This window comes from Carex rostrata, chromosome 10 (assembly GCF_964058835.1).
Source record: "Carex rostrata chromosome 10, lpCarRost1.2, whole genome shotgun sequence".
Lineage (NCBI taxonomy): Eukaryota > Viridiplantae > Streptophyta > Magnoliopsida > Poales > Cyperaceae > Carex > Carex rostrata.
The window spans coordinates 9,504,193-9,530,588 of NC_135927.1; the positions used below are offsets into that span (position 1 = coordinate 9,504,193).

The 26,396-nt window shown below is 35.5% G+C and overlaps 3 protein-coding genes across 5 annotated transcripts; 2 read left to right on the forward strand and 1 right to left on the reverse strand.

Annotated features, from left to right (window-relative positions):
- The first annotated feature begins 1,770 nt into the window (after nt 1-1,770).
- LOC144560409 (UDP-rhamnose/UDP-galactose transporter 6-like) lies at nt 1,771-6,135 on the forward strand. Of its 2 annotated transcripts, none has more exons than XM_078309601.1 (6): nt 1,771-2,105; nt 3,198-3,409; nt 3,487-3,671; nt 3,954-4,154; nt 4,736-4,897; nt 5,633-6,135. In XM_078309601.1, the coding sequence occupies exons 2-6, from the start codon at nt 3,280-3,282 to the stop codon at nt 5,921-5,923; spliced, it is 969 nt and encodes a 322-aa protein (XP_078165727.1). In that variant the 5' UTR covers nt 1,771-2,105; nt 3,198-3,279; the 3' UTR covers nt 5,924-6,135. The 2 variants fall into 2 exon arrangements, with proteins under 2 accessions (XP_078165727.1, XP_078165728.1); XM_078309602.1 differs by having other exon boundaries at nt 1,924-2,103; nt 3,237-3,409.
- Nucleotides 6,136-9,593: 3,458 nt separating this feature from the next.
- LOC144560956 (UDP-N-acetylglucosamine transporter UGNT1-like) lies at nt 9,594-13,335 on the reverse strand. The gene is made up of 10 exons (XM_078310176.1): nt 13,072-13,335; nt 12,779-12,855; nt 12,407-12,562; nt 12,095-12,228; nt 11,550-11,680; nt 11,057-11,101; nt 10,874-10,971; nt 10,548-10,655; nt 10,395-10,451; nt 9,594-9,995 (listed from the first exon to the last, which is right to left on the reverse strand). The coding sequence occupies exons 1-10, from the start codon at nt 13,211-13,213 to the stop codon at nt 9,921-9,923; spliced, it is 1,023 nt and encodes a 340-aa protein (XP_078166302.1). The 5' UTR covers nt 13,214-13,335; the 3' UTR covers nt 9,594-9,920.
- A 5,040-nt stretch (nt 13,336-18,375) lies between these two features.
- On the forward strand, nt 18,376-23,049 carry LOC144560903 (uncharacterized). Of its 2 annotated transcripts, none has more exons than XM_078310124.1 (5): nt 18,376-18,568; nt 20,164-20,306; nt 20,852-20,981; nt 21,773-21,955; nt 22,760-23,049. In XM_078310124.1, exons 1-5 carry the CDS (start codon nt 18,512-18,514, stop codon nt 22,967-22,969), a joined length of 723 nt encoding a protein of 240 aa, XP_078166250.1. In that variant the 5' UTR covers nt 18,376-18,511; the 3' UTR covers nt 22,970-23,049. The 2 variants fall into 2 exon arrangements, with proteins under 2 accessions (XP_078166250.1, XP_078166251.1); XM_078310125.1 differs by having other exon boundaries at nt 18,385-18,568; nt 20,151-20,306.
- Nucleotides 23,050-26,396: the final 3,347 nt, after the last annotated feature.

Here is a 26,396-nt window from a genome sequence, read left to right on the forward strand (position 1 = left end):
TTAAGTATTTTCAAATTAACATTTTAGTTTTAATTAACAAATTTAGTGTATAAAAACACATACTCATACGTTACGAAATGTATGGTAAAAATAACTAGATTATTATTAAAGACAACTAGTTAAGTAAATACAAAAAATGAGATACCCAATAATTAAAAAATAAACTTCAATTTAAACGCTTAAAAAAATGGACTCAACACATGTTTCATACACATACTATATAAAACTAGTCATATTTAAATCATATACATCCATCAAACTTATACAATGATGTAACTTTGTTGGATACATATACGTATAACAACCTTTGACCATATTTAAATTCAACCCGCTCAGATCTTCAACTTAATTACAACTTCCCAATAATTAGAAAAAAATAAATAAAATCATCAATGAATAAATAATAATTAAACTTTTTGTACCCGGTACACCAATATAGCCCCTTAAAAGGAAACATTCAACTAATTAAACATATACATCCATGATTCGTTTGGAGGCATGTAAACATCGGATAAATCGGTACGGATATGCACAAAGAAAAACCTAAAAAAAATAAAGACTGGACCTCTCACCTTTTTTGTGGGGTTTTTGAAGCGAAAGTTGCACCAAACTTAGAGAAATCCAAGAGGGATTAAGTTGTCACTTTCAAAAGAGAGCGTGTCAATTATAAGATAACATCATTGTTTTCAATATGGATACAAATGTTTAAGAAGAAATTAATAATGGCCATGCGTGTCTATGAAAAAGACTAGAGAACAATAATTAAGAGAACTAGTGTTAATATTACATTAAATTTAAAGTTTTTTTAAAAAAAATCTTATCTCCTTAACTGTTTTATTAGTTCTATTAATAATAGATGGAAAAATCACATACCTCTGTACAGGTAGACCATTAGATGTCTAATACAGTGCCATATTTTCGGTAGACATTATTTTCCAAGTATTTACATAACTTCATATTTTTGGTCTATATAAATAATATTTTAGGCGTAATTAAATATTCAACTATTTGTTGGTAAGAACGAATGTCTCAGGTGTTTATATATATTTTTTTTATTATTTTTGATGGCTGAAGGGCATTCTCAGGTGTTATAATTGCAACATCTGATGTTCAGAGTTGTCAGTTTACATATGTCTATATTTTTATTTGTCAAAAAAGTATTTATATTTGCTAAAAAACAACATTCAAGAAAAAGACAAGATGGGTAATGGACTTTGATGCACAAAACTATTTTTCGATCTATAAAACATCAAAATTCGTGCAAATTAAATCCAAACTAGTCCATGTTATAAATAGCCATAAAGAGTGAGACTATGAAACTATGCATAGCGCATATTAACATTCTACGGATCCATCATTAATTGCAGCAATTGAACTATAGCATCTACACTATTACAATTATTGGAGCCCAAATTAGAAACAACAAAAGCCCATTGTACGGATTTACCGGAGCCCAAAATGAAAAGGCCCAATTGTACGGATTTATTGGAGTCCAATTTAAAAGGCCCAAGTAACCATAATTTCATGGCCGTTCGTTCTTAGCTAAAAATAATATCTGCTTTTATTAAATTCTGAGCTGGATCAAGCTTGTTTATTCTGAGCTGGATCATTGCCAGTGAGAACAACAATTCCTTCGTAGATTCCGGAATCAGCATAGTTTACTTCAGCAGACGAACATACAGCGGGTTATGAAGTAAGTATAAATTAACTCGCTACATATTAAAAATGTAGTAAGCGCCACAGAAACCATCTAAGGCCTCGTGGTGTCACTGGTGTTCGTTCCTCCCCTGCAGGAGACAAAAGTGTAGCGGGTTGATATATAAATATGAAGAAACTTGCTACATATATAGATTATATAGTAAACGATACAGAAATCCATTAAAGGTCACCTGGTGTCAATGAATTCATTTCGTTCATTCCTCCCCTGCCGCTCACTCTTCTTCCCGATCTCACTCGCTCTCCTCGAAAAGAAAAAGGAGAAAAAGAAAAAGAAGTTCGAAAAGGAAATAGGAGAGGAGAATTCGTAAGAATACAAATCAAGCTAGCCTTGGTTTGGATCGATCGGAGGGAAGGAGGAATTTGAGGAGAATATTTCTCCAAAACGGGTATGTTTTTCTCCCCTATTTTCGTGTCGATTTGTTGGAATTTGTTTCTCTTGTTTGAATCGTTATGTAAGTAATTAAAAGAGATTAGGAGAAACGGTGATGTTTATTACAAATTGTGAGGTCGGATTTGCATTTTTTGTAGGTTAATTTATATGAAATGGAATAAGTCGGAGTTTAGATTATCAGAATTTAACAAAATGTGTATATGAGAACAGGCGTCAGGTTTTTGCTGTTAATGTTGGGTAAAATTGTCATTGTTGGAAGCATTAGAGAGTTCTTTTGAACTTATGAGATTTAATAGATTAAAACTGAACCAGATAAAATTTCTACCTAGGTACTACTTTACAATTTTGTAGTTCAGTTCTCTAAAAATGCAGCAGAATAACACTCTGATCGGAATAAAAACTGAGGAGAAAAGAAAGGATTAGGATTGATTTGGAATTGAATTTTGTTGATTGGAAGGAGTAAACTGCATAAGCGAATTCAATATTTGACAATGAAAGAAAAGTCTAAAAGTTCAATTAATTTACAAAGGACTGCCATTGCCATTACTCAAAAGGAAACCTTCGTAACAGAAGGAAGAAATAGCCAAAAAAACCTAAAACGAAGCGAAGACGAAGAGGTGAAACTCACAGCTCCTCATTAACTCAGTCAGATCCATACTTTAACTCTTCCCTCCCTGCCTCTTCTTCTCCTCCTTTAGTTACGACTTTCTCATAAAGCTGGGGTCCGCAGCTTCTCCCACAACAACGAAAGGGAAGGTACGTGCAACAGCAGATAGATGAGGGTAGCGACGTAATTTTATCTCAACGAAATCGTTTCTCGTCAAATACCTTCAACTTTCACGTGATTTTGTTGGAGGAAATATGCCCTCTCAAATCCATCCGAATCAAATCATCTCTCTTTGAGATCTATGTTCCGATCAGACAACGGAAAAGAATTCCGATTCTATTTCTCGTTTGAGCAAAAAAAAAAAATTTTCCGATCATAGGGTAAAAGAAAAGTATTCCCTAAAACAGAAGCTTATTTGGTTTCCATTTAAAAAACTAAAAAAGAAATGATTAGAGAATTCTCATATTTTAATTATTTCAGGTTTTAAACTGCTGACAGAAAGAGACTCTGATGTTATGTGGGTTTGACAAAAGTATAATCATATCCATATAACCGGAGTACAATGGCTCCGGTAAGCAAGGAGGAGAGGAAGGCCTTATTGGATGCAGGCGCATGGATCTTCAATGTGGTCACATCCGTTGGCATAATCATGGTCAATAAGGCTTTGATGGCTTCACATGGTTATAGCTTCGGTAAATCTCTCTCTCTCTCTCTCTCTCTCTCAATAAGGCTTTGATGGAACCTATATAATATTTTGGAAAATATGCAGCTACAACCCTTACAGGATTGCATTTTGCTACTACAACCCTGATGACACTAGTGATGAGGTGGCTGGGATATGTACAACCGTCGTACCTGCCTCTGCCAGAGCTGATCAAATTCATGATTTTTGCAAATTTGTCTATTGTGGGGATGAATGTGAGCTTGATGTGGAACTCAGTTGGATTCTATCAGGTTAGACCTTGAAATTTGTGTTGATGTTGTGTATTTGTACTTGTACCAGCTGGAATAAGTTTGTTATTCAGCAGTACACTGTACTGGTAAACTTCCTACTGGTATGGTTCCATTGTTGACCAGAATATTTTGACTGGTATGGTTTCATCCCACAAATGCTTGTTCAGACTAGTGCCATAAGGAGCAGATTTTCTTTAAAAAAATTAATTTTGTTGGATTAAGGTCCTATATTAGCATGTTGTTTGTTCACATACTTCTCTAATTTAATCAATCTTGTTTCAGATTGCCAAGCTGTGTATAATTCCGGTTTTGTGCCTATTCGAAGTGTTATTTGACAAGTTTAGATACTCAAGAGATACAAAGCTTAGCATAATAGTGGTACTTCTAGGCGTTGGTGTGTGTACTGTTTCTGATGTAAGTGTGAATACAAGAGGTCTAGCTGCTGCAGGTGTAGCTGTCTGGAGCACAGCATTACAACAATACGTAAGTCTACATGGATTAATTCTATGTTTCCAACTTTTTTCAGGCTGACAAAAGAAAAGGGACATTTAGGCTAGGGGCAGAATTGTCAAATTCTCTCGATATCTATATTCTTTTATGAGTGAGGCTACGGTACTATGCATAGCACAAATTGGTCCGTACTATGGATGAATATCCTCATTTGCAAAATTTAAACAGTTATTTGAACCGTTCATATTTTCTCTATATGAAAATGTATTTGTCGATCAAATTTTTATATTTTTTATAATTTTTTTTACTATTTTTTAGATAGGTTTATCACTTGATCTAAAGATTCTAGACCATTCAAAAGTAGTGATTATTTACCTACCTAAAAAAAAAAATTTAAAAATTTAGTTTGCTAGTACAATTTCAAATGGAGATCATGTTGAACGGTTAAGATCGATTGTTTGGACTTTAAAAATGAAGATATTGATCCGTAGTATGGACCAATATCCGTTATTCATAGTATCATAGCCCCACTCTTCTCTTATTTTTTTTGTTATTTCTACTATCATTGTTAAAAACACATGTATTCATTAACACTATTGGACCAATATGTGTAGTATGTGCACTACCTACAAAAGAAGTACTCACTGAGCTCATTCAATCTATTGGGCCACACGGCACCGGCCCAAATGGCATCTTTGCTGGTTCTCGGACCATTTGTTGATTACTGGCTCACCGGAAAGAAGGTCTATTCTTTTGACTACACTCCGATCGTCATTGTAAGAATCTTTTTTTTTTGTATGAGACAATTACCCCCAAACACTCAATTTCTAAAGAATGCTGCTGTAAAGCTAATGTTACTTGCAAGTGAAAAATTAAAATAGAATAAAACATAGTTTTGGGTCTAAACACTGTACTATTTGAACCTGTGGAAAGTAGGTGTTGTTTCCTTTATTAGTTATTGGCTGGGTTCTTTGCTTATTTAGCGCATCCTGTATAGGACAATTTTGTTTATTCAGGGTTGGAACCAGAAAAGTTAGATTTTGGGTTTTGTTGGGGGGGGGGGTGTGTGCTGGATAAATAAGTGTCAATTTTTATTTCTGAAGGACAAAACTGGATCAATTTAAGCACCCCTTTCCACCACTGTGTTTATTCCTTGTGAAACCTTAAATGTCACTGGTGCCTGTAAAGTGAAATATGTCTTGTCTGCCTTGGAGAACATGGAAAACATCCTTGTTCACCTGATTTACACGCAAATAACCAGAATACCTTTTCTGTGTGTCCACCTGGAGAAAAATATATGGGTAGTTGCCTAGTTGGGGCATCTGTAAAGAAAATTGGTAAAAAGAGACTATAGAAGCTGTTTTTAATCCTTTCGGGGGGCACTCTAGCTATCTAGCTATTTCTGTATCAGTAGGCACCTATTGTGTCTTTCTGAGCAACCTTTTTTCTGTTTTATTTAAGGCGCAGGATTAATCAAATCAATTTGTTCCTCTTTTTTGTTTTACTTTCAGTTCTTCATTGTCTTATCTTGCATCATTGCAATCGGCACCAACTTGAGCCAGTTCATATGCATCGGGAGGTTCACGGCTGTCTCGTTTCAAGTTTTGGGGCACATGAAGACAATTCTTGTGCTAATTCTAGGGTTTTTTCTCTTTGGGAAAGAAGGCCTCAATCTACAAGTGGTTCTTGGTATGGTACTAGCAGTGGTAGGTATGATCTGGTACAGTAATGCCTCATCAAAACCCGGTGGAAAAGAGAGATTAATTCATCCTGAAAAGTTGCCAGAAGATGGTAGAGTTTAGAATTACTGGATTTATTGGAAATTGCATTTACTGAGGTTAGCGCCACCAATTCTAGGTAGACATTTTTCATAATTGTTATTTTTTTGAGTCGTCATACACTTTTTTTTTTGTTTTGGGATTTTAAATTGATTATTTCTTTTGTCCGCTATATGTAATATTACAAAATAATTTTAAAAAATATATATGACGAGCATACCTTGTACCAGTAGATCCATGATTATATCTCTTATATAATTGCAAATGATGTCTATTAAAATGATTCAGCTTATAGAATTGAACCATCTTATTATATAAGTATCACTTGTACTAATTGATATTTGACAAATATTTTTGCCAATGTGCTGGAAAGGATCTCTGTCTTGTCGTTGTGCTTCTAAAAACTCAATTTTAATTTTTCTAAACTAGAATACTGATTTCCATTGTCAAGATCACTGTGGAACCAGCAATCCTGTTACTTCGTTTAGTTTGTTTATTTTCGAAGCATGTAAATAAGATTAGGTATTTGCGATATAGCAATATGTAAACTCCACTTTTCCAGATATTGTTGTGATAGATCAAGTACTTCATAATAAAATCATGAAAATCAAAAGACTTATTAGTTTTGTCGAAACAATATTTTATGTCCCCATCCAAGATGAAGCCTTTTTGAAAGCAAAAGAGCCTAAAAATGATGGAAAATAGGCTTCAAATTAAAGCAATTATGCACATAATATGAAAGGATTTGTCTACACTGTTAGTCTCTGATTGCTTTTTTGTTCAGGTCGCAACTTCTCCCTGATTTTACTCTGGATTTCAAACATGCGATTACACGGAGGATATTACTTCAGTCACTAGACCAAATCTCTATCTTTTAATATTCAGCCAAAATCATTTGCGACCATGATTCATTGGGGAAAAAAAAAATTAAAATAAAACAGTACAGTTAACTGTGGCATCCCCTGTACAAAGTGATACTGATATCCTAATGCATTAATCACCACCCACACTAATAGTAGCTCGACTTGGTAATGGTTTCCAGTGTTCAATCACATGGCTAAAAACTATACACCAAAGATGCCAAATGATCAAATGGCCACAGATGAAGCGCCAGAGGGAGAGATAATGAATGGATTTGTGTACTTACAAAGAAATATTACTGTTGGCTTGCTAAGTTTATACTCAAAACATTCTTTTGTAGAACAAATGGCTTATTATAGAACTACCCATAATTAGTCCATTTAACTAACTCAAACCTTACAAACTAATTTCCAAAAGGAAGGCATCACCTTACACCAGTGTCTAGTTTTGTAAAACATCAGAAACAATTAAAGGGAAAAAAGAAAATACAAATATACATATATGTATATCTTTAGCTTAGGCTTCTTCAACTGGCTTGAGAACCTGCGATGGTGACAGGGGGATTAGAAGGCAACGACTTGGTGCGATACAACAAAGGCATAGAACGATGGAGGCGGCACCGAAACGAACCCTTGTGAGTAGTAGGTGAGCAGAGGCACTGACGCCGGGGCCCAGCTCCCTTTGGTGATCCGTTTGTAGTCACATCAATCATCATTTTCCTGTTGTTGCTGCTTCCTTGGTCTTTTGGCGATTGTTGTGCCATTATTGCTATTTTAGAAGCCATGTAGTTTTGATGGTTGTTCAATGTACATGTGTGGAGAGAACCTCTTTCTCCTTTTAGAAATGGTATTATATATATGTGGTGAAGCTTAGATTTGGAGGTCATTGTTATATATGAAAATTCAAAAAAGTTGGAATCAAATGTGTACCACTATAGCGTTGGAATTGAATCACCCCCACAAACTAATCTCCTCTCGGCAACACCAACTGTGACAATTTGCTGACGATTTTTTCGAGAGAAAGATGAAAGTCTAGTCTTTCAATTCCGAAAATACTTTTTATCTGAGTTTTAAACTTGCAATCTTCTACGAGAGCATTGTCTTTTGCTATTAAATAAATATTTTATTGATGTTAATGAGTTGCAACTTGTGATTTTATTCATCATGTGGGCAAACAATTAAAAGCACTTCTCAACTCTGGTTAATTTTTTTTTTTTTAAGTTAACTTTTTTTTTTAATGTCAAAATCAACTGGTTGATTCACACATAATATTATTTGATCTTTGGATGGACAATGACAAAATAAATGAATTAACGTATTTAATTCCCAAAGTTTGTTTATATGCTATTTTCACAAAACGCCAGTAAATTGGCATCTATTTTGAATTTAACAATAATATTATAACCATCACACTATTCTATTGCTAAGTCACGAAGCAAATTGGTAACATAGTTGCAGATATATAACTTTTCCTTGGTTGTGTAACTAGTACTATCAAGAATGTGTGTACAGGATAATCAATATCACACTATCACTCATTTTTTGTTTGGACATACGAATCAGTAACTAATATCCGGTTTTGTGATTTTTTTTTCAAAATCAATCATATATTGTTGTTCTTTGTAAAACCCATTTTCAACAAAATATTCCAAATTCCAAAGCAAACAGTCAGAGGTCACCTTGAAAGTGGATGTGATGAGATTCCCACACGCTATCTTTTTCTTCCTTTGCTGGCCTCCACATTTTGGTTTTGATGTTTACACTTTCTCTTTGTGCCCACACAATTTTCCAAAATGTAGCAATTTACCTAAAATAAATTGATATCTAGTTTGATTCCTTCCATGCCACTCGTTGATTGAAAAATCACAAGTTGCCCCTTACAGGTGGGGACATAAACTGGTATACACCAATACATGGTAAGGCATCGGTACAAGTTTCTTTTGTTGCAGGGTTTCAATAAAAATTGAGAAAAAAAAGTAAAAAAGACATAAAAATATGAGATCCCTTGATAAGGAGATTAGTTGGCAATCTTGATAATATGTTGCCAAATTACTTATAAATAAAAGCTACAAAACATCCTTTATAACGTTGTTGAATATGTTAATAGACTTTGCAAAATTTGATGCAACTTAAGTATCATTTAATTATTCATGAAGAGTTACTATATTATAAGGCGTATCGAAAACACAAGGAGAGACAGAGATCGGCCACGATTGACATGGGACGAAGCAGTAAAAAGAGACTTGAAGGAGTGAAATATAGCTAAGGAATCGGCTTCGAATAGGAGCACGTGGAAGCTAGCGATCCATATACCAGAACCATGACCTAGTGCTGATTAGGAATTATTTAGAAATAGTATTATAGGTCTTAGGTCATAGGAGTAAGAAGTTAAGAGTCTAGGATGTAAGCTTAAGACTTTGATCTCTACGATTATGTAGAATATAGTTAATATTAGTATTAGTATTATTACTATCACTTTCACTTTTATTATTTTTATTTTATGACTACTTTATTATTACTTATCTTTATTGTTTGATTATGATTGGGTTTCATTTCTAGCCTATCCCAACTTGTTTGGGACTAAAGACTTGGTTGTTGTTGTTGTTGTAGCTGCTATATTAAAGCATTAATTAAGATCAAATCATTCAATATACGATAAAATGTTAGTTTTATATACCACATACATCACAGGCGCAAAAAAATTAGTTTTCTAATTGCAACTTTAGTTATAACGAATGTCAATATTGTTGAGTCAAATTATTGTCAATATATCACATTCATAAAATAGTCCCAAGGCCAAAAGAAATAGAGAAGCAACTTTTGCTACACAGTACTGAACAAAACAGAATTAAATCTGACAATTTTAAAGAATGACCAATTCAGTGTACACATGCAAAAAAGCTCTAAATTTATGAGAGCCGAATAAAGACATGACCTGTCCTTTGCCTACAACAAGGCCGAAAAATATACAGATAGATCATAAGAAAGAAATGAAGGAAAATCAAAACTATTTCACAAATTTGAAAGATTTAACCCTCTAAATTCCCTTTCTGCCTAAAGCATAAATCTAATGTGCCTCAAAACCTATTGTTCAAAGTTTAAAGGAGAATTGGGAGAGAGAGAGAGAGAGAGAGGGGAGGGAGGGTACACATAAAAAGCGGTTACTTCCCTTTGAGCTTGACATATGCGTACAGACCTGACCCGATAAAGCCAAGCATTTGTCCAATGACATTCAACTGCATGTTACATGTAACAGCACTTCTAATTATATAAAAAAATAATCATAAAAGTAAATTTGTTTTGATTTTGTCAAATATTATATCTGAAGTTGATGTCAATGCATCTCATTTTATGTAATATTTTCTTATCTTTGTTTGCTTATACCCCTTAATTAAAAAATGTTTTTCAGTGCCTTATGGTACAACACTTTCTTCATATTAATTATTCTCCATTGAATTGTACAATTTTGGTTGAAAGTTGAAATTGAAACATAATTCCACGACCAAACTAATTGAAAATTATGGGCTAAACTGACATTCCATAACATAATTAGAATGAAACTAATGGGCTCAACTGGGACCAATGTAAAAAATTCAAAATCTTGTTTTCGGTAACAGTAAAGTTATACTACATACCAAATCAAAAGGAAGACCGCCAAAAACAAGCCAGCCAATACCAATAGTAAACAAATCCTACAAAAACCCAATTGTAAGTTCAAGTTTTAAAAACACTAATAATAAAATGCACTAAATAACAAAACAAAATTAGAAGAAATATGCAAAATCTACCTTGAGATTACCGCACATTGTCTGAGTCAGTGCAGAGTTGAGAGTTGTATTCAGAAATATGAAATAATTCAAGAAAAATGCAAGAATGCATGAGAAAAGCATCACTACCTGTAAATTTTTTTAAAAAAAGGAAGAATTATAGCCAATTTCAGTAACGATATTTAAAAACTTTTCCTTTTTAAAATTCAAACATTTATATCCATTTATCTTAAGATATCCAGTTTTGAGATTCAGTACCTAAGCAGTACTGGCACAACACAGAGCTTTATCCATTCTAATTGCATTGACTGCTTTTATATCTCTATTTTAGTGAATAAAAAAATTACCATAAATCCAGGGGTATAGAGGTCAGGGAAATTCATGGTAAGTTGCATATCACCCCGTATAAATGTCCAAAGTAGCAAAATTGGCCCACATACCAACCCTGAAAATCCAACAACATTAGATAAGAGTTTATATGCTATAATATTTAAGGAAACATATTTTGTTGACATAAAATAAAATTGTACCATTGCACCACATGAGACCAAAGCTATTCAAGCCGCTTGACTTCCCTGTAAGTTAAAGCACATAAGCCACATGCAAAAATTTATTTTATCTTTTGTTTCTCCACTTTATTGCAGCTAGATATCACACATAAGGATCAATTCATACCAATAGATAGAATCAGGTCAAGCAAAGGTTGTTAAAGCATTGATGGGTAACTAAGCCTGGTGGAGTTGAATTAAAGCTTAGTTGTACAACTAAGCAATAACAAGGCCAATTGTACAACTAACCATCAAATTTTAGTTTAAGTCAAATACATTACTTAAATTATTCATTCGAACTCACCCAATGTATTCACACAAATTTATAGTACATCGTGCGCTAATTGAAAATTTTTCTAGTAAAAGTTAACCATAAATTTGATTACAACAGTGATAATAATTAAATTTTGGGAATTATCAGCTAGTACCAATGACATACCAGTCCACAGATCACATAGAAGAAAAAAAAGCGTACCAATTCTGTTTATGGTGGCAAGATAAAGTGCAGTTGTGATATTGGCGAGGAAAACTACACTATAGCCACGCACGTCAAATGAAAGATCATGGGCCCCAGCAACAAATGCTCCAAAAACAATCAACGCCACACTAAGAACACTCAAATTGGTCATCTTCCCAGTTTACCCTCTATAAGACTAATAATTATGTACTGGAACTATCATCTACTATTGTATACAACTCCGTACCAGAACATACTGGTAAGACAATAGTGGTACACTGGTACAGTGTTCATTCCATTTTTATCCTCTATCAGTAATTATACTATATATTATGCCAAAATTAACAGATACTTTGGATCTGTTGATTCACCAGTATTTGAGAACAATTAGAAACACCAGGACAACAGTACTTGCACCAGTCAGGCTATTCAGAAATAATAATTTGGCCAATAAAAGATTATATGACTGCTATCAGGATTATCTTGGAGAATACAATAAATCCTACTTAAAATCTATTTCCAAGGGTTCATTCAAAAACTAGGAAACCATATATGACGGTTACCTTCCAAAGGTAGGTGGCGTGTACTTTTGCCTTGTGAGGAGATACTCCACAATCATGGTGAACACAACAGTTGTACGTCTCAATGTAGTGTACATAGGTACATTAACCCCTCGTATTGATTCCATAGTAACTAACTTTCATAGATAGAAGGAAAAGAAAAATTGTCTCACTTAAAAGATATAACGTGTAATAAAACAGATTACTGTCCCAACTAGTCCATACCAATATCAATACAAAATTCCAAATTGATATGGTGTTGATTTTATAATGAAACACAAAAACATAAGTCGGTTATGGAGAAATGAAACGTACCATGTAAAATAGGTATGAAAGTGATAGCGGTAATGTGTGCAACAATGTGCCAACCGGGATGAGAATTGCCGAATCAGATTGGTTTCTCTCAGTAACAGAAAATGTAATATATTTCCATCTTTTCATCACATATAAAAGGCACGTCGAGCAAATCATCTGAAAAAGAAAATGATAAAAGTATTCAGGAAAAAAAAAGGAAAGAATGGCATAATATTTAATAGCCCAAAATAAGCCTTAATGGGCCCTCGCCGAGAAATCAAACCACAAACATTCACACCAGTATTACCAGATACCAGTACCAAATAGACACAGTACATTTGGTAACTTTTACAAACTTCTCACAAAAATTTACAAATTGAGAAATAGCAGTACCTGAAGGAGAGTAATAACATTTGCACTTGGGAAATTATATGATGACAGTGCAGCTTTATTAAACATCACCAACAGTACTGCACAGGAAACAAAAAATAACCTATCACACATTATATAATAGTGAGAATTAAAACTGTTAGTTTCATTAATTACACAAGCTTAATAAAAAAAAAAATTGTATGTGTTCTGTGAGAAAACTTTACTGCTCAACCACATATTAAATTTGTTCGGGTTCAAATGCAATTTTCAATCAAAACAGTAAGCAATTCAGATAGATAGAGAGATTATTTTACCAGCGCAGCTCATGTAAGAGAGTGCGGCGTAGGCCCCGCGCTGCGTCATACCGGATCCTTTAAAAAGCGGAGCATCATCGCCGGAGATAGTGCGCGGGGACGGCGGATCCGACACCGGCAGTAAAACGCTCTTCTGGTTCATGCCTCTCAGATCGGGAACTCTTATCGGATCGGGTTTGGATCGATCAACCGAGAATAGAATAGAACAGAAATACTTTTAAAAGTGGCTCCGGCAAATTCCCTCTCTCTCTCGCTACAAAGCAGTCAGACAAGGTCGACGAATTCATATCACCTGAGGTAACAGAAGTTTTGGGTTTTGATCTGAACCGTTTGATTTGATTTCGCACGATTATTAAAGAGTCCCCGTGCTTCCATCTCTGGCCGGATTGGCTCGGTTCTAATCAGACGTCTGAATCTGAACTGAAATATTCTGTTACCTTTGAGAATGCGGCCTCCAAGGTGGACTTTTTTTTTTTTTGGTTTGATGGTTTCATGTGGAAAAAGGAGACCGAAAGATCGTTTGATGTTTCTGATTCTCTGCATTTATGTTTATATATTTATCGTGAAACGGTTCATTTAGATGTAACGCATGTGACATGCCACATGAAAGACAGTTAGTATTCTGCAGAGAGATTTGGTTTTCATCTTTTAAATTGTTTGGATAGTTTGGAGGACATTTCCTTGGGACTTCGGCGTGGTCGGAGGTTTGGAGTCCGGCTCTTCTGAAGTAACTCAAAATTTGAGTTTATATTCAGACCGTCTGATCATAATTAATCCGGTCTGAGGTGTAATGCACGGGGTTTTTTTTAATAGTCGTGTCAATGCAGATCCGGCGGTCTGGATCTAAACTAAAATTTGAGTTACTTTAGGTGATATGAACTCGGAGGTTGGACCACATGTTGCCCGGTTGACGGCTGATATGAGAATGAATGGTTTCATGTTTTAATTGTACGGATCTGATCGAATCATTCTACTGTCTACATATACTTTATTATTGTTATTAAACTAAACTGAATAGTATTTAAAAATTGAATAATAGAGTATATATGTTGTTTGATTTGGCCAAAATCAATTCAAACATCTATCTTTTGTTTTTAATTTTTTTTTTTTCGACTCATTCACTATGAATATTTTCGGTTCAGCGTTTGACTGAATTCTCTTGAACAAAACATATATTCAGTATTAAACTTAATATTAGCAACAGTAGTTGCTAACAAAATTGTATTTGTACGTTAGCTATCCCGCAATTTTTATTCATAGGGAAACAAATAAAAATATTAAAAATAAGAATGTTGTGGAGAAATTTTAAAAATAAGAAAGCAGTATCGTGCCACGCAAGGACGTCATGCCATACTTCGGTTCTGCGGAAAAAAAAACCCAATTAATTTGTTGCGGGACGCCATGCCAATCTTTGGTTTGATGAAGAAAAAAAAAACAATTAACTGGGACGCTATGCCAATCTCTTTTTTTTCGCTGCTGTTGTTGTTTTAGGCAGCAATGTATTGAGTTAGAGGTAGGGATGGAAAAGAGGGAAAGATTAACCTTTTTTTCTTTCTTTTTTTCTTTCTTTTTTTCTTTCTTTTTGATTGATGTAGGGCATGGCGTCCCACATTAACTTTTTTTTATTTTTTGGTTGATGTATAGCATGGCGTCTCATATTAACTTTTTTTTGGGTTGATGCAGGCATGTAGCGCATGATATCCCGCAGTAAATTAATTGGTTTTTTTTTTCCGCAAAACCAAAGTACAGCATGGCGTTCCTGTGGGACGCCATGGCACGATACTGCCTTCTTGTTTTTAAAATTAATTTCTCCGCAACGCTTCTTATTTTTATTATTATTTTTTTTTCTATGAATAAAAATTGCGGTTAGCTATCTTTTATAAAAAGATGAGGGATTCCAATAATTGGTCTCTCAACATCATACACATCACCTCAAATGGATATGGGAGATTAATGGGATTTTTCGGTTAAATCTTTGTATAAATTTCTCAATTTTATTTTTTGTAAGATTCTTGGCAGTGATTACCAAGTTATAAATTCCTCAATTTTAGAAGAGTTAAGGAAAAACATCTTTAATATAGTGGAAATCCAAATTACCCTAAAATAAAAGTCTCATTTTTGTGGATTACCAGAAACCATGAATCATCTTTTTATTCAACGTTCTTTGTTAGACAAGTATGGTTCTGGCTAGAAGTCTAGCCGGACAACATCATTTTAGTGGATGAAGGAACATATGAGATATTATGAACATTACGGCCCTGTTCGGCGCACCGATGGGAATGAGTGTGGGCATAAGAAAAGTGAAAATTTGAACTGCTTTTATTGTTCCCGTGGGAAAAAAACGGAATAATAATGCGGCCGAACAGGGCCTACTTGCACACTTCCTCATATGCACAAACAAAACTTTATTTTTGTTCTAGGGGCATTAGCTTGGACAATCTAGAAATTGAGGAATGCAATATGTTTTGACAAAACAACCTGTGATACTTACTGGTAAAACGGTTATCATGTCTATTATTAATTTGCTTGTGTATTGGACATGTTACATGACTGGAGAGGTGGATGCTAGAGGACCCAGAGGCCAGAGCTGACACCCCTCTAGGTGTGGGACCCAAATGCAGATGGCCAGATGGTGCAGGGAGCAACTAGAGATGAAGATGAAGAATTGAAGATTGACTGGAAGAGTGCAGAGTTTATGTCCTTTAATGATAGTATTTTGTGTAGTTTGATGAACTTGTTAGCTTTTGTTGTTAGTCTATGGTGGAACTTTAAACTGGGGAGAACAACCGTACTTGTATAATATACATCGGTCTGAGATAAACATTTAAAAAAAAAAAAAAAAACGGATCTAAGATAAACAGTCGTGTTAAATTTAAATTTGTAATTTAACACTCTTTAATTTTTATCAATGAAAACAGGTCTAGTAGCCTATTAATAAAAAAATTTCTTGTAGGTTTGTTAATCCTGATTGTACGCATTTACAATTTATTTGGTGTGTCTGTTTGTATTTTTTTTTTTAATATCAATTTGGATCACGTTTATGATCCGAATATCGCTAAAATTGACATATATTGTCTAACTTCTCTTTTTAGAGCATCTACATCCCTAAAACTCAAAAGGATTTCTAAATAACTGTTAATTACTTATAAATTATGGTCTTTAAAGTTTCTAACTCTCACATCCCTGAAACTCATTTTATAGTTTTTATTAAGTCACATTAACAACAAATTAAAAAGGAGAAACAATTTGAGCCAATCATTTGGCCAACATAGAGTTTATAAACAGTTTTTTAATAAGAAACTTTTATGCATAGTTTCTAAATAAGAAACTCTCCCACATCCCTAAAACTGGATTAGAAACTGTCACATCAGAGTAGAAACTCTAATAGTTTCAGGGATGTAGATGCTCTTATGTGTGCATAGCTTTATTGTGTTAAATCAAGCGGATACATCAAATATTACACACAAAACTCTGCTTTTTAAGGGTTTTTTTTATTATCAATTTGGGCCACATTTATGATTAGAATTTTACCAAAATTGTTTAATATTCTTTCATTCTGGAAATCAGATGAGAAACAAAATCGTTTCGTTTGGCGTATTTGCCTCAGTTTCGCATCAATGCTAACAACCCAAGGAATTCGGGATATTCACGTTACGAAGTGATTTCTAAAGAGGAGAAGAAAACATTAATTGTGGCAGGACCAAGCAAACACTTAATAGAGTATAACTGGGGTGTTCTTAATGACCAATCTGAATTATTAAAACTAAAAAAAATGAATGTATTAAAATTAATCTATAAATCTTAATTTTGAGTGCTTGATTTTATACTAATTAATTTGAAAATTTAAAATTTTCAAATTTTGATGGATCACTTCTAAAGTTGATGAATTTTAACGGTTCGAATACTTCATTTAAAACTCAATTCTATAGATTTAGATTTTAGAATTAAGTTGACGGTGAACTTACGAACGGAAATAAATCTGCTGCGATTCCAAAGTCTGTGATTCTCTGTGACTCCAAATTCTTTCCTTCATTTTGTGAAAAATCCCGACATTTTTAAAAATACTAAAAAAAAAATTATTAAAAATAACCAGGCTCTGTCCAAATTTTTAAAAATGCCTGAACCGCCTATTTTTTGGACGGAATTTTTATTCCGAACCGCCTATTTCCCTGGTAGTCCGAGATTTTTTTATTATTATTATTCCGAACCACCTATTTTATCGGCGGTCCGAGATTTTTTTTTTTTTTTTGCAAATCAAATTTGCACATCTGGTTAACATAGCAAAACACTTTCAAAAATTGTGAAAATTGACCAACATGCAATCTTGACATCGTACAACAGGACTGTGAAGTTTCATACAAAATCTCCGAACAGGTCGTGAGATATCGGCTCTCAAAAATTTCACGAACTACTGAATATTTCATTCTGAGCCCAACTTTGCACATCTGGTTAACATAGCAAAACACCTTCAAAAATCGTGAAAATTGACCGACGTGGAGTCTTGACATCGTACAACAGGATTTTTGAAGTTTCATACAAAATCTCTGAACAGCTCGTGAGATATCGGCTCTAAAAAATTGCCCGAACTGCTGAATATTTTATTCTGAGCCCAACTTTGCACATCTGGTTAACATAGCAAAACATCTTCAAAAATCGTGAAAATTGACTGACATGCAGTCTTGACATTGTACAACAGGATTTTTGAAGGTGTTTTGTTATGTTAACCAGATGTTCAAAGTTGGGCTCAGAATGAAATATTCAGCAGTTCGGGCAATTTTTGAGAGCCGATATCTCACGACTTGTTCGGAGATTTTGTATGAAACTTCACAGTCCTGTTGTATGATATCAAGAATGCATGTCGATCAATTTTCACGATTTTTGAAGGTGTTTTGCTATGTTAACTAGATGTGCAAAGTTGGGCTCAGAATGAAATATTCAGCAGTTCGGGCAATTTTTTAGAGCCGATATCTCACGACCTGTTCGGAGATTTTGTATGAAACTTCAAAAATCCTGTTGTACGATGTCAAGACTGCATGTCGGTCAATTTTCACGATTTTTGAAGGTATTTTGCTATGTTAACCAGATATGCAAATTTGATTTGAAAAAAAAAAAAAATCTCAGACCGCCGATAAAATAGGCGGTTCGGAATAAAAAAAAAAAAATCTCGAACCGTCTGGAAAATTGGCGGTTCGGAATAAAAATTCCGGACCGCCCAAAAAATAGGCGATTTGGACATTTTTAAAAATTTGATTAGACACTGGTTATTTTTAATAATTTTTTTTTTGGGTATTTTTATAAATGTCGTGTAAAAATCGAAAGAGAAGAATGTCCACGGCTGCTGTATTACTGAGAAGAGCATTTTCTCCCCTCTTCACCTACTACCGCTCGCTTTTCTTCATCTCTCGCCCGGCGGTGCGAACGCATCACCCTCGTCCGATCAATGGCCACTGCCTCCGCGGACACTTTCCAGAAGATCCAAATCCAGCGCGATGATATCGTAAGCAATTTGATCTATTTGCTCATTTATCTGTTGAAATTGTCTTTTTTTTCCAGGGTTGTTCTTTCTTATGCAAGGGAGTTTTGCAGTGGGAATCTTTTTTTTTTCTTTTTTAAAACAAGTATTCAGTTATCTCAAAAGAGACACCGTCTACACAACTCCTATACTCTGACTTCACTTCATCCCTAAACTACGTACAAAATACCAGGTTAGTCGGTACTCTCTTCGATCCCCATCTACTTTATGGCTTATCAAATGAATTGATAAGGTATGAAGAGCCTTTTTATGGGGAAGATCTGACACTGACCGTAGAGTGTTTTCACTGATCAATTGGCCGTCGATTTGTTTACCAAGGGAATGGGGTGGCATGGGGGCTGCTTGTATGGACTTGCGGAATATAGCTATCCTACTTCGATGGTGGTGGATGCTATATAGCGACACTAATTCACTTTGGTCAGTGACCGCAAGGAGATTACGGGGCTTAGGTAATCTGATGGATGGGCCTAGTATATGGAGCGCTGGTGGTTCGTTCTTTTGGAAACAGTTGTTCAAATTGAGAGAGATATTTCAGTGGTGCACACAATGGGAGATAGGGGACGGCACAACTATTTCTTCTTGGCACAATGCATGGCAACAAACTTGCTTGTATGATCAACAACAGGGAAGATCAAGGCCTCTCCTGTTTTCAATTTCTTTGAGAGATGCGGTTCCCATTATACGGGATCTTATCCCTGCCCCTGTAAGAACTGACAATCTCATCTTCAGTGACACAACAGACAAGCTTCTCTGGTGCCAGGGGAGTACAGGTAATTATAGTGCGAATTCCGCCTACGATGCACTGGTAGGAGGTAGTAAGGTCGGGTGCTCTTTTACAAGGATCTGGAAGCATGTGGTACCACCATCAGTCAAGATTTTCACATATCTGGCACTATTGGAGAAAATTCTGACAGGGGACATGCTACAAAAGAAAGGCATTTACTCGAACATCTCCTGCATCATGTGTACTGGTCAGTGTTGTAAAAAACGTCTGTTTAGACTGATTAATCAGGCGATTAGTATTTGATGGTGACCAAACCGTTATGGATTTTCCCGTCTAATCGGACGATTATTTCCGAATATGACCGATTATTCCCGATTAAGTGCTTGGCGGTATCTTGTCCTCCGACAACCGCATACCGTTATTTACAACACTGGTATTGGTACATTTCCGGAATCCGCCCTTCACCTTCTATTCACATGTGAATATGCAGTAGTTATCTGGCACAAGATTGCTTGCAGTGGGACTCTATTTGTCATAAAATCTTGCTCTTCTTTAATATCCAGGGCTTTTTAATCCAATTCAACATTTGGTAAGCCATGGAAAGAAAACACAATTCTAGATTATATGAACTTCAATTGATACACAAATGTGCCATGGAATTTTAGAACTATGATATAAGTGTGAGATCAATCAGTATAATTAAGGTGACCATGTGAAGGGTGACGGGTGGAGTTAGAAACCTAATGCTTGCCTCTCCCTGCATTTGTGCCTCCTTTTATTCGGCTATCTCGTCAGTTGATTTTGGTTTTGATTTCATATTAGTTACAATTTACAGATATTTGATGCGTATGTGGTGGGGAAGGAGAATGCACCAGGTATAGTGGTGTTGCAGGAATGGTGGGGAGTTGATTTTGAAATTAAGAACCATGCTATTCACATTTCTCAACTTGGTCAAGGCTATAGAGCTCTTATCCCTGAGTATGTTTTCCATCTCTTCCGTTTTAATTTTTCATTTTCGTAATATTTCTGATAGCAACTTTTGCGCTGTCCCTTTATTATGAATTTCGACATCTTATCTAAGTTCTATGGAAAATTACCTTTTGAGAATACAAAATTTCATCTAGTTTAGTGGATAGTGTTCATGAAATTGATGTATTTGTTATATTTCCTGGATTGGATCCTAGTCATTATTTATATGCTTTGTGCAATGTAAAGATTCTGGCTATGACAATTGAAGCACAAACCTAATTTGTGAGAGTGAAGCACATGCAGTAATTAAAAAAAGGATAATTAAAGCCAATGCCAACAAAAAAGGGTTCTACAGTTTTGATGTGATTCTGTTATGTTATCGTCCCCTTTTATATATTGAAAACCTGCTGCATATTGAATTGGTTTCGACAGCTATGCTTTGTGAATTATTGAGTATTGTAACCTTTTTCAGACAACTAACCGCAAATCTAGTCGTATGATCCCAGCCATTTTAATTTATTTCTTCTTCAATGGTTTTGATTCTTTTGAATTAGCTTATACCGTGGAAAAGTGGGATTGGATGTGGCAGAGGCACAACATCTAATGGAAGGTCTTGACTGGCAGGGTGCTATTAAAGACATTCGTGCTTCAGTTAACTGGCTAAAGGCTAATGGCTCGTTCAAGGTAATTTCTTTTGTCCCTCTAAAACAGATTTTCAGCCTTCTGTCTTATTGCACTTCTTTTTAGGAAGAAACTTTAATTGCATGCAGTGGCTGGAGTCGAGCCATGGGTCCAGATCCCTAAAGTAACCCAATTTTTGAGTTTAGATCCAGACCATCCGATTCGAATCTGGGCCAATCCTGCCTGAGGCGGAGCGCACGGGGCCCGTTTAATCTAACTGCCTGATTCGAATCTGATGGTCTGGATCTGAACTCAAAAATTAGGTTACTTTAGGAGATCTGAACTCGTCGAGCCATTGCATATTGTTATTAGAGATTGAATTATTGTGATATTTAGACGTGTAGTATTTGTAAGGGAAAAAAATAGAAGCTACCTTTAACCGCTTTAATTGTGTACTTGGGTTCACTTGAATATATTTTATGAGTTAAAAAACTTGTGCAACCAAAACTTCCCCTTATTTGATATAAAAAGATCAAACATAGTTGGAAAAAGTGAGTTTGAACATTTTCCTTTTGGTTAAAAAGGAAAATAGGATAAAATGTCTTATATCTTGTGTAAAAAATTGTTCAGTAAATGAAAGTACAACTAGAAAAAAATAAAAACATAAAATGTAATTGCTTTAGAAGATGCAGTTCTTTAGTCAACTAAGACTATTGAGGCAAGACGCATTGTTTAATGCATTAATTTTACCTAGTTTGCAACTAGGCTAATGTAGCTTAGTTTCTCGTGTAAAACACACTGTTATGGCATTAGCATTGTAATTGCTGCACTGAGCTCTATAATTACTGAGACAGGTTGGTGTTACCGGCTATTGCATGGGAGGTGCCCTGTCCATTGCAAGTGGGGTGTTGGTACCAGAAGTGGATGCAGTTGTTGCCTTTTATGGGGTCCCTCCACCTGAGCTAGCGGAACCCGCTGAAGCCAAGGCTCCTATTCAGGCCCACTTTGGAGAGCTCGACAACTTTTTTGATGTCACTGTTTGTCTTCTTTTGTCTTAACAAATTTCTTTTAAATTGCAACTTTTGAGCTACTCACCATCCCCCCTTCCTCCAAAAAAAAAAAAAATGCAAATTTGTGTATACTCGTGCAAAGCATTAAATCTCTTGTAAGCACATCCTTCCCCTACTAGATAATATGCAACATGACCTCCTCAAATGGGACAAAAAGAGTGTGGAGAGAAGACCATTTATGAAGAAAATTTCTTGGAGTTTTTCATTCTTTTAAATGGGTGTGCAGTACATGTCCCGTGCTTTGCAGGGATATTTCCTAAGACATGCAATTGTTTTCTTGTCTCTAGGGTACCAACATTATCTTTAAATTTGGGAATACTGAAACATCAGAAACCAAAGCAGGAAATAGATCATACTTTAGGCACCATCAGGATATAGATGCATGTTTTTTTTTTTTTCTTTTATTATGTTTATGTGTTATATCATTCTTTCATTCTCAAGCTGGCTCCTCAGCGGAAGCATATGGGGTTGTATCAAGTATTAACTGATGAACACCATACTTGCTGGCATGGTTGACTTGTTTGGCATAAGAAATGAACTTCAACTAGAAATATTCATGGCTTACCAGACTGGTTGCTGGTTACCTTGTCAGGTTGATTAACTGTTAATGCGTTTGGCACATGTGGCAAAGAATACACCTATCATTGTAAAAAAAAAAACAAAACAGAGAGAGAGAGAGAGAGGTCAGAAGGGACAAAATAAATTTACTGGAAATATGATGCTCATTCCATAAATTACCTGACAAACAACTTTTTTTATTGTTTCATCTAGGCAGCGAAGTCCCTGGAGGAAAAGCTTAAAAATTCTAGCGTGCCGTATGAAGTGCACGTATACCCAGGTTGTGCTCATGCATTCATGAATTTATCTCCAGAGGGTATACAGAGAAGAAAGAACATGGGCATGAATGACAAGAGTCCTGATGCTGTCAGTCTTGCGTGGTCCCGCTTTAACTCTTGGATGGGCCGCTTTCTCTACTGTTAAAAGAAATTCCCGCTTTTAAATTTTGACTGTTTGTTCATCTCCAGGTGATCTTAATAAAACACAGACCTCTTTCTTGATCATGCTATTTGGTTGTGTTATCCAGATGCTAGTTTGCAACCTGTCAGCTATCTTATTTGCTAGAGTTAGCCTCTGTTAAGTGTGATGGGGTAGAAAACAAGAGCTAATCGCACAAATTTCAATGGAAACTCAGGAAGCGAGCCAAATATTTTATGCCTATGGCGGAATCCCTTTCATGCCTGGATATCATGTGAGCCTGGGAAATATTTTAAAGTGATATTTTTTCCAAAAAAAATCCAACAATGAATTTTTTTAAATAAAAGGCACCACTAGAGAACTACACTATTAATCAATTATGCGATTTACATAAAAGATATTAATAATATTAATGAGGGACTGGAATTTGAACATCCAATTGTTTCCATGTGATTCAACTAGTTGGTACATTAGTTCCAAATGGCCCATTAAGGAGAGTGGAGTTCAATTTTGACCGAATTTTTTATTAATAGAAATGAAATAAATTAAATATTTAAAAAGAACATTGCTTTTGAATATTTTCCAAAACTAAGTAGAACGGGTTGTGAGGACCCGTCCCACCGGATGGGATTATACAAACCGTCCCGCCTAATAATCGTTCCTCCCTAATTAAATTCGCTAAAAAAAATAAAATAAAAAGCCGGATGGGACTACAAAACCCGTCCCGATTTTAAAAAAAAAAAAAAGTCGGACGAGATTACCAAACCCGTCCCGAATTTAAAAAAAAAAAAAGGGACGGGACTACACAACCCGTCCCGAATTTAAAAAAATAAAAAAACTCAGACGGCTTGTTTTATAATCTGGCGGTTTTAACTCATTTCCACTGAGACAGAAGACAAACATTCGACGGAGAGAAAGATTTTTATTTCTACTCAAACAGAAGGCAAAACGTTCAGACGGAGACATCACCCAAATAGCAGCAGACAGAAATTAAATTTCAAACAGGTAATTCTTTAATTATATTTTATACTATATTATTCAGTAATTTTTATAAAATAATTTAATTAATATTAGTTTTTATTAATGTAATATTAATAATATGTAATTTATTCATTATTGTGTAGGTTAATAATATGTAATTTCTATTTAATTAATATTAGTTATGAATATATTTCAATAGGTAAATTTGGTAAGGTATCACTAAATTGTTATGAAATTTAATTTGTTTTTACGTAATTATTGAACTTTATATTTGTTTAATTAAATGATTTTATTATTTTCTGCTATGTCATTAAGTAAGTTTTGTAAAATAATTTAATTAATATTAGTTTTTATTAATGTAATAATAATAACATGTAATTTATTCATTATTGTGCAGGTTAATTTATAAAAATAATTAATCATGTTGATGCTGAGAATTTATTTTGGTGGTGAAATACGACACGGTCGTAAAGGAGTAGAGTATAGTATTAGTCCTCGATTCTCATTGAGTGTGACTGATGAACACGGTTGGTATGATGTGAAAGGTGAAATTTATCGCCAACTTGGATATTCCGAGAATGAGTATAACCTAAAAGCACATGCACGGGTTAATGTTGGTACAACAACCCGACGTTATTATGAGAAAATTGAAATCGTGTGCGATCAGAGTTGGAGAGGTATTTATATCCAAAGTATGCGTGCCCAAACCCAGTATACTTTTCTTGATTTATACATTGAGTTGGTTCCAATCATCGGTGAAATACAACCGCAGTTATTTGTTAATAGTATGGTACCAGAACCAAATCCAGAACCTCGACAGGCCCAACATAGTGATAACTATGCGGGTCCCAATTTCTTCGAACCCTATCAGACACAACAAACACCGAGGCAAGACCCTCAACAGACCCAATATAGTGGTAACTATGCGGGTCCTAGTTTCTTCGAACCCTATCCAACACAACAAACACCGAGGCGAGACCTTTATCTACATCCTTATCCCAATATGAACGAGTTGTCACCGTCTGTTCAGACAGAATACAGTAATCAGAATAGCCCATGGATCGATCCACCGGAGGCAGCTGATCCTAATGCTGATTTTGATGATGTGCCGCAAAGTGATGATGAAGAGGACGCTGACTCATGTGAGGATGACGCTGACTGGGATAATGAAGATGATTCAGAAGGGGATGTCCGGGATGATACCTCAACGCAATCACACCAAACACCACGCGTTCAGGCTGAACATTTTCCCATAAGTGACCGTGGTGTAAGTCACCCTGTGGCAAGCTTCAATGACACCTCAGCATTTCAACCCGCAGATGTCAACTTCTTCAGTAGGCCGAATCATGTTCATGATACACTTGCTGTAGGTAATGAGTTCTCTTCAAAAGAGGCCCTACAATTGAAAATAAATAGTTATCACATCAAAAATAAATAGTTATCACATCATCAAGACCCTCTATGCACCACTTTCCTAAAAAGATATTGAACATGCCATTTTCCTGGAACCAACTTCGATATGGCAATATGTCGTAATGACTCCAATACCCGGTTGGAACAACCAAGTGGTCTCCTGGAATAGATGCCTCATTTACGTAATTTTGGTGCACATTAGACCAATTTACTAGTCCCACATTGGAACTGTGAACAAATTTATGTAACCGGCGTACCTCATCCTCGGGGAGCGGCTGTGCATACCCAAATTGCCTCATCACACGATCTGGATAATAATGCTCAATTATCCAAAAATGCACAAGTGGCACACGAGCTAGCCATACACCCCTTTCGTCATTAACTCGTGATGGCAGCTTACACGGTATCTGATTTAACAATGCGTTGTAGGGCTCCCAATTTACCATGTAATCTTCGAGCTTCTGCAGTTCGTTGCGGAAGTAACTAACTCCACTCCGATTGTGACCTTGGCGATAATCATGGAGACAACACCACTTATCTCCGAATGCTGGACACTCTTGCTCATTTGGATTGGCCCAATTTGGACTCCAATCATTTAAGGGACGAGGACGGCCGGTCGGTAAACGAGACCAACACCAATGTTGTAGAAGCACAGTTGGCCCTGACATAAGCTTTGTTTTACGCTGAACCGCAACACAAAGGCTTCTGTAGAGATAAGCTAGAACAACCCCACCCCAGTTGTACTGTTCCGGGGAATCAAGATTTTCTAGAAATTGCAAATACATTGCCGGAACTGAATCTCCGGACGAATCAGCAAAAAACATAGACCCGAACAAATCGAGTACATACGCCCTTGTGTACTGCCGTATCTGCTCCTCTGTCGGCTCACCCAGGTTCGTATTTGGCATTGCAGCAAATCGAATACGCAACTCCTTCAAACTTATAACATATCCAGAAATTGTTCGAACCTCTTGCGTTTCGTCTGGCCCCGATCTCTTTTTCTTTTTAAGCACCGCACTTGTGGTTCCATTTCCAAGAA

What these genes read in the sequence shown, in the direction of transcription:
- LOC144560409 (XM_078309601.1), top strand. Translation starts at nt 3,280, where the DNA reads ATGGCTCCGGTAAGCAAGGAGGAGAGGAAGGCCTTATTGGATGCAGGC. An exon ending in TTCACATGGTTATAGCTTCG is followed by an intron (nt 3,410 to 3,486) that starts GTAAATCTCTCT and finishes GAAAATATGCAG; the next exon opens with CTACAACCCTTACAGGATTG. An exon ending in ACTCAGTTGGATTCTATCAG is followed by an intron (nt 3,672 to 3,953) that starts GTTAGACCTTGA and finishes ATCTTGTTTCAG; the next exon opens with ATTGCCAAGCTGTGTATAAT.
- LOC144560903 (XM_078310124.1), top strand. Translation starts at nt 18,512, where the DNA reads ATGGCCACTGCCTCCGCGGACACTTTCCAGAAGATCCAAATCCAGCGC. An exon ending in TATAGAGCTCTTATCCCTGA is followed by an intron (nt 20,307 to 20,851) that starts GTATGTTTTCCA and finishes CTTTTGAATTAG; the next exon opens with CTTATACCGTGGAAAAGTGG. An exon ending in ACAACTTTTTTGATGTCACT is followed by an intron (nt 21,956 to 22,759) that starts GTTTGTCTTCTT and finishes TGTTTCATCTAG; the next exon opens with GCAGCGAAGTCCCTGGAGGA.
- LOC144560956 (XM_078310176.1), bottom strand. Translation starts at nt 13,213, where the DNA reads ATGAACCAGAAGAGCGTTTTACTGCCGGTGTCGGATCCGCCGTCCCCG. An exon ending in ACGCCACCTACCTTTGGAAG is followed by an intron (nt 11,681 to 12,094) that starts GTAACCGTCATA and finishes GAGTGTTCTTAG; the next exon opens with TGTGGCGTTGATTGTTTTTG. An exon ending in CAATGTGCGGTAATCTCAAG is followed by an intron (nt 10,452 to 10,547) that starts GTAGATTTTGCA and finishes GGGTTTTTGTAG; the next exon opens with GATTTGTTTACTATTGGTAT.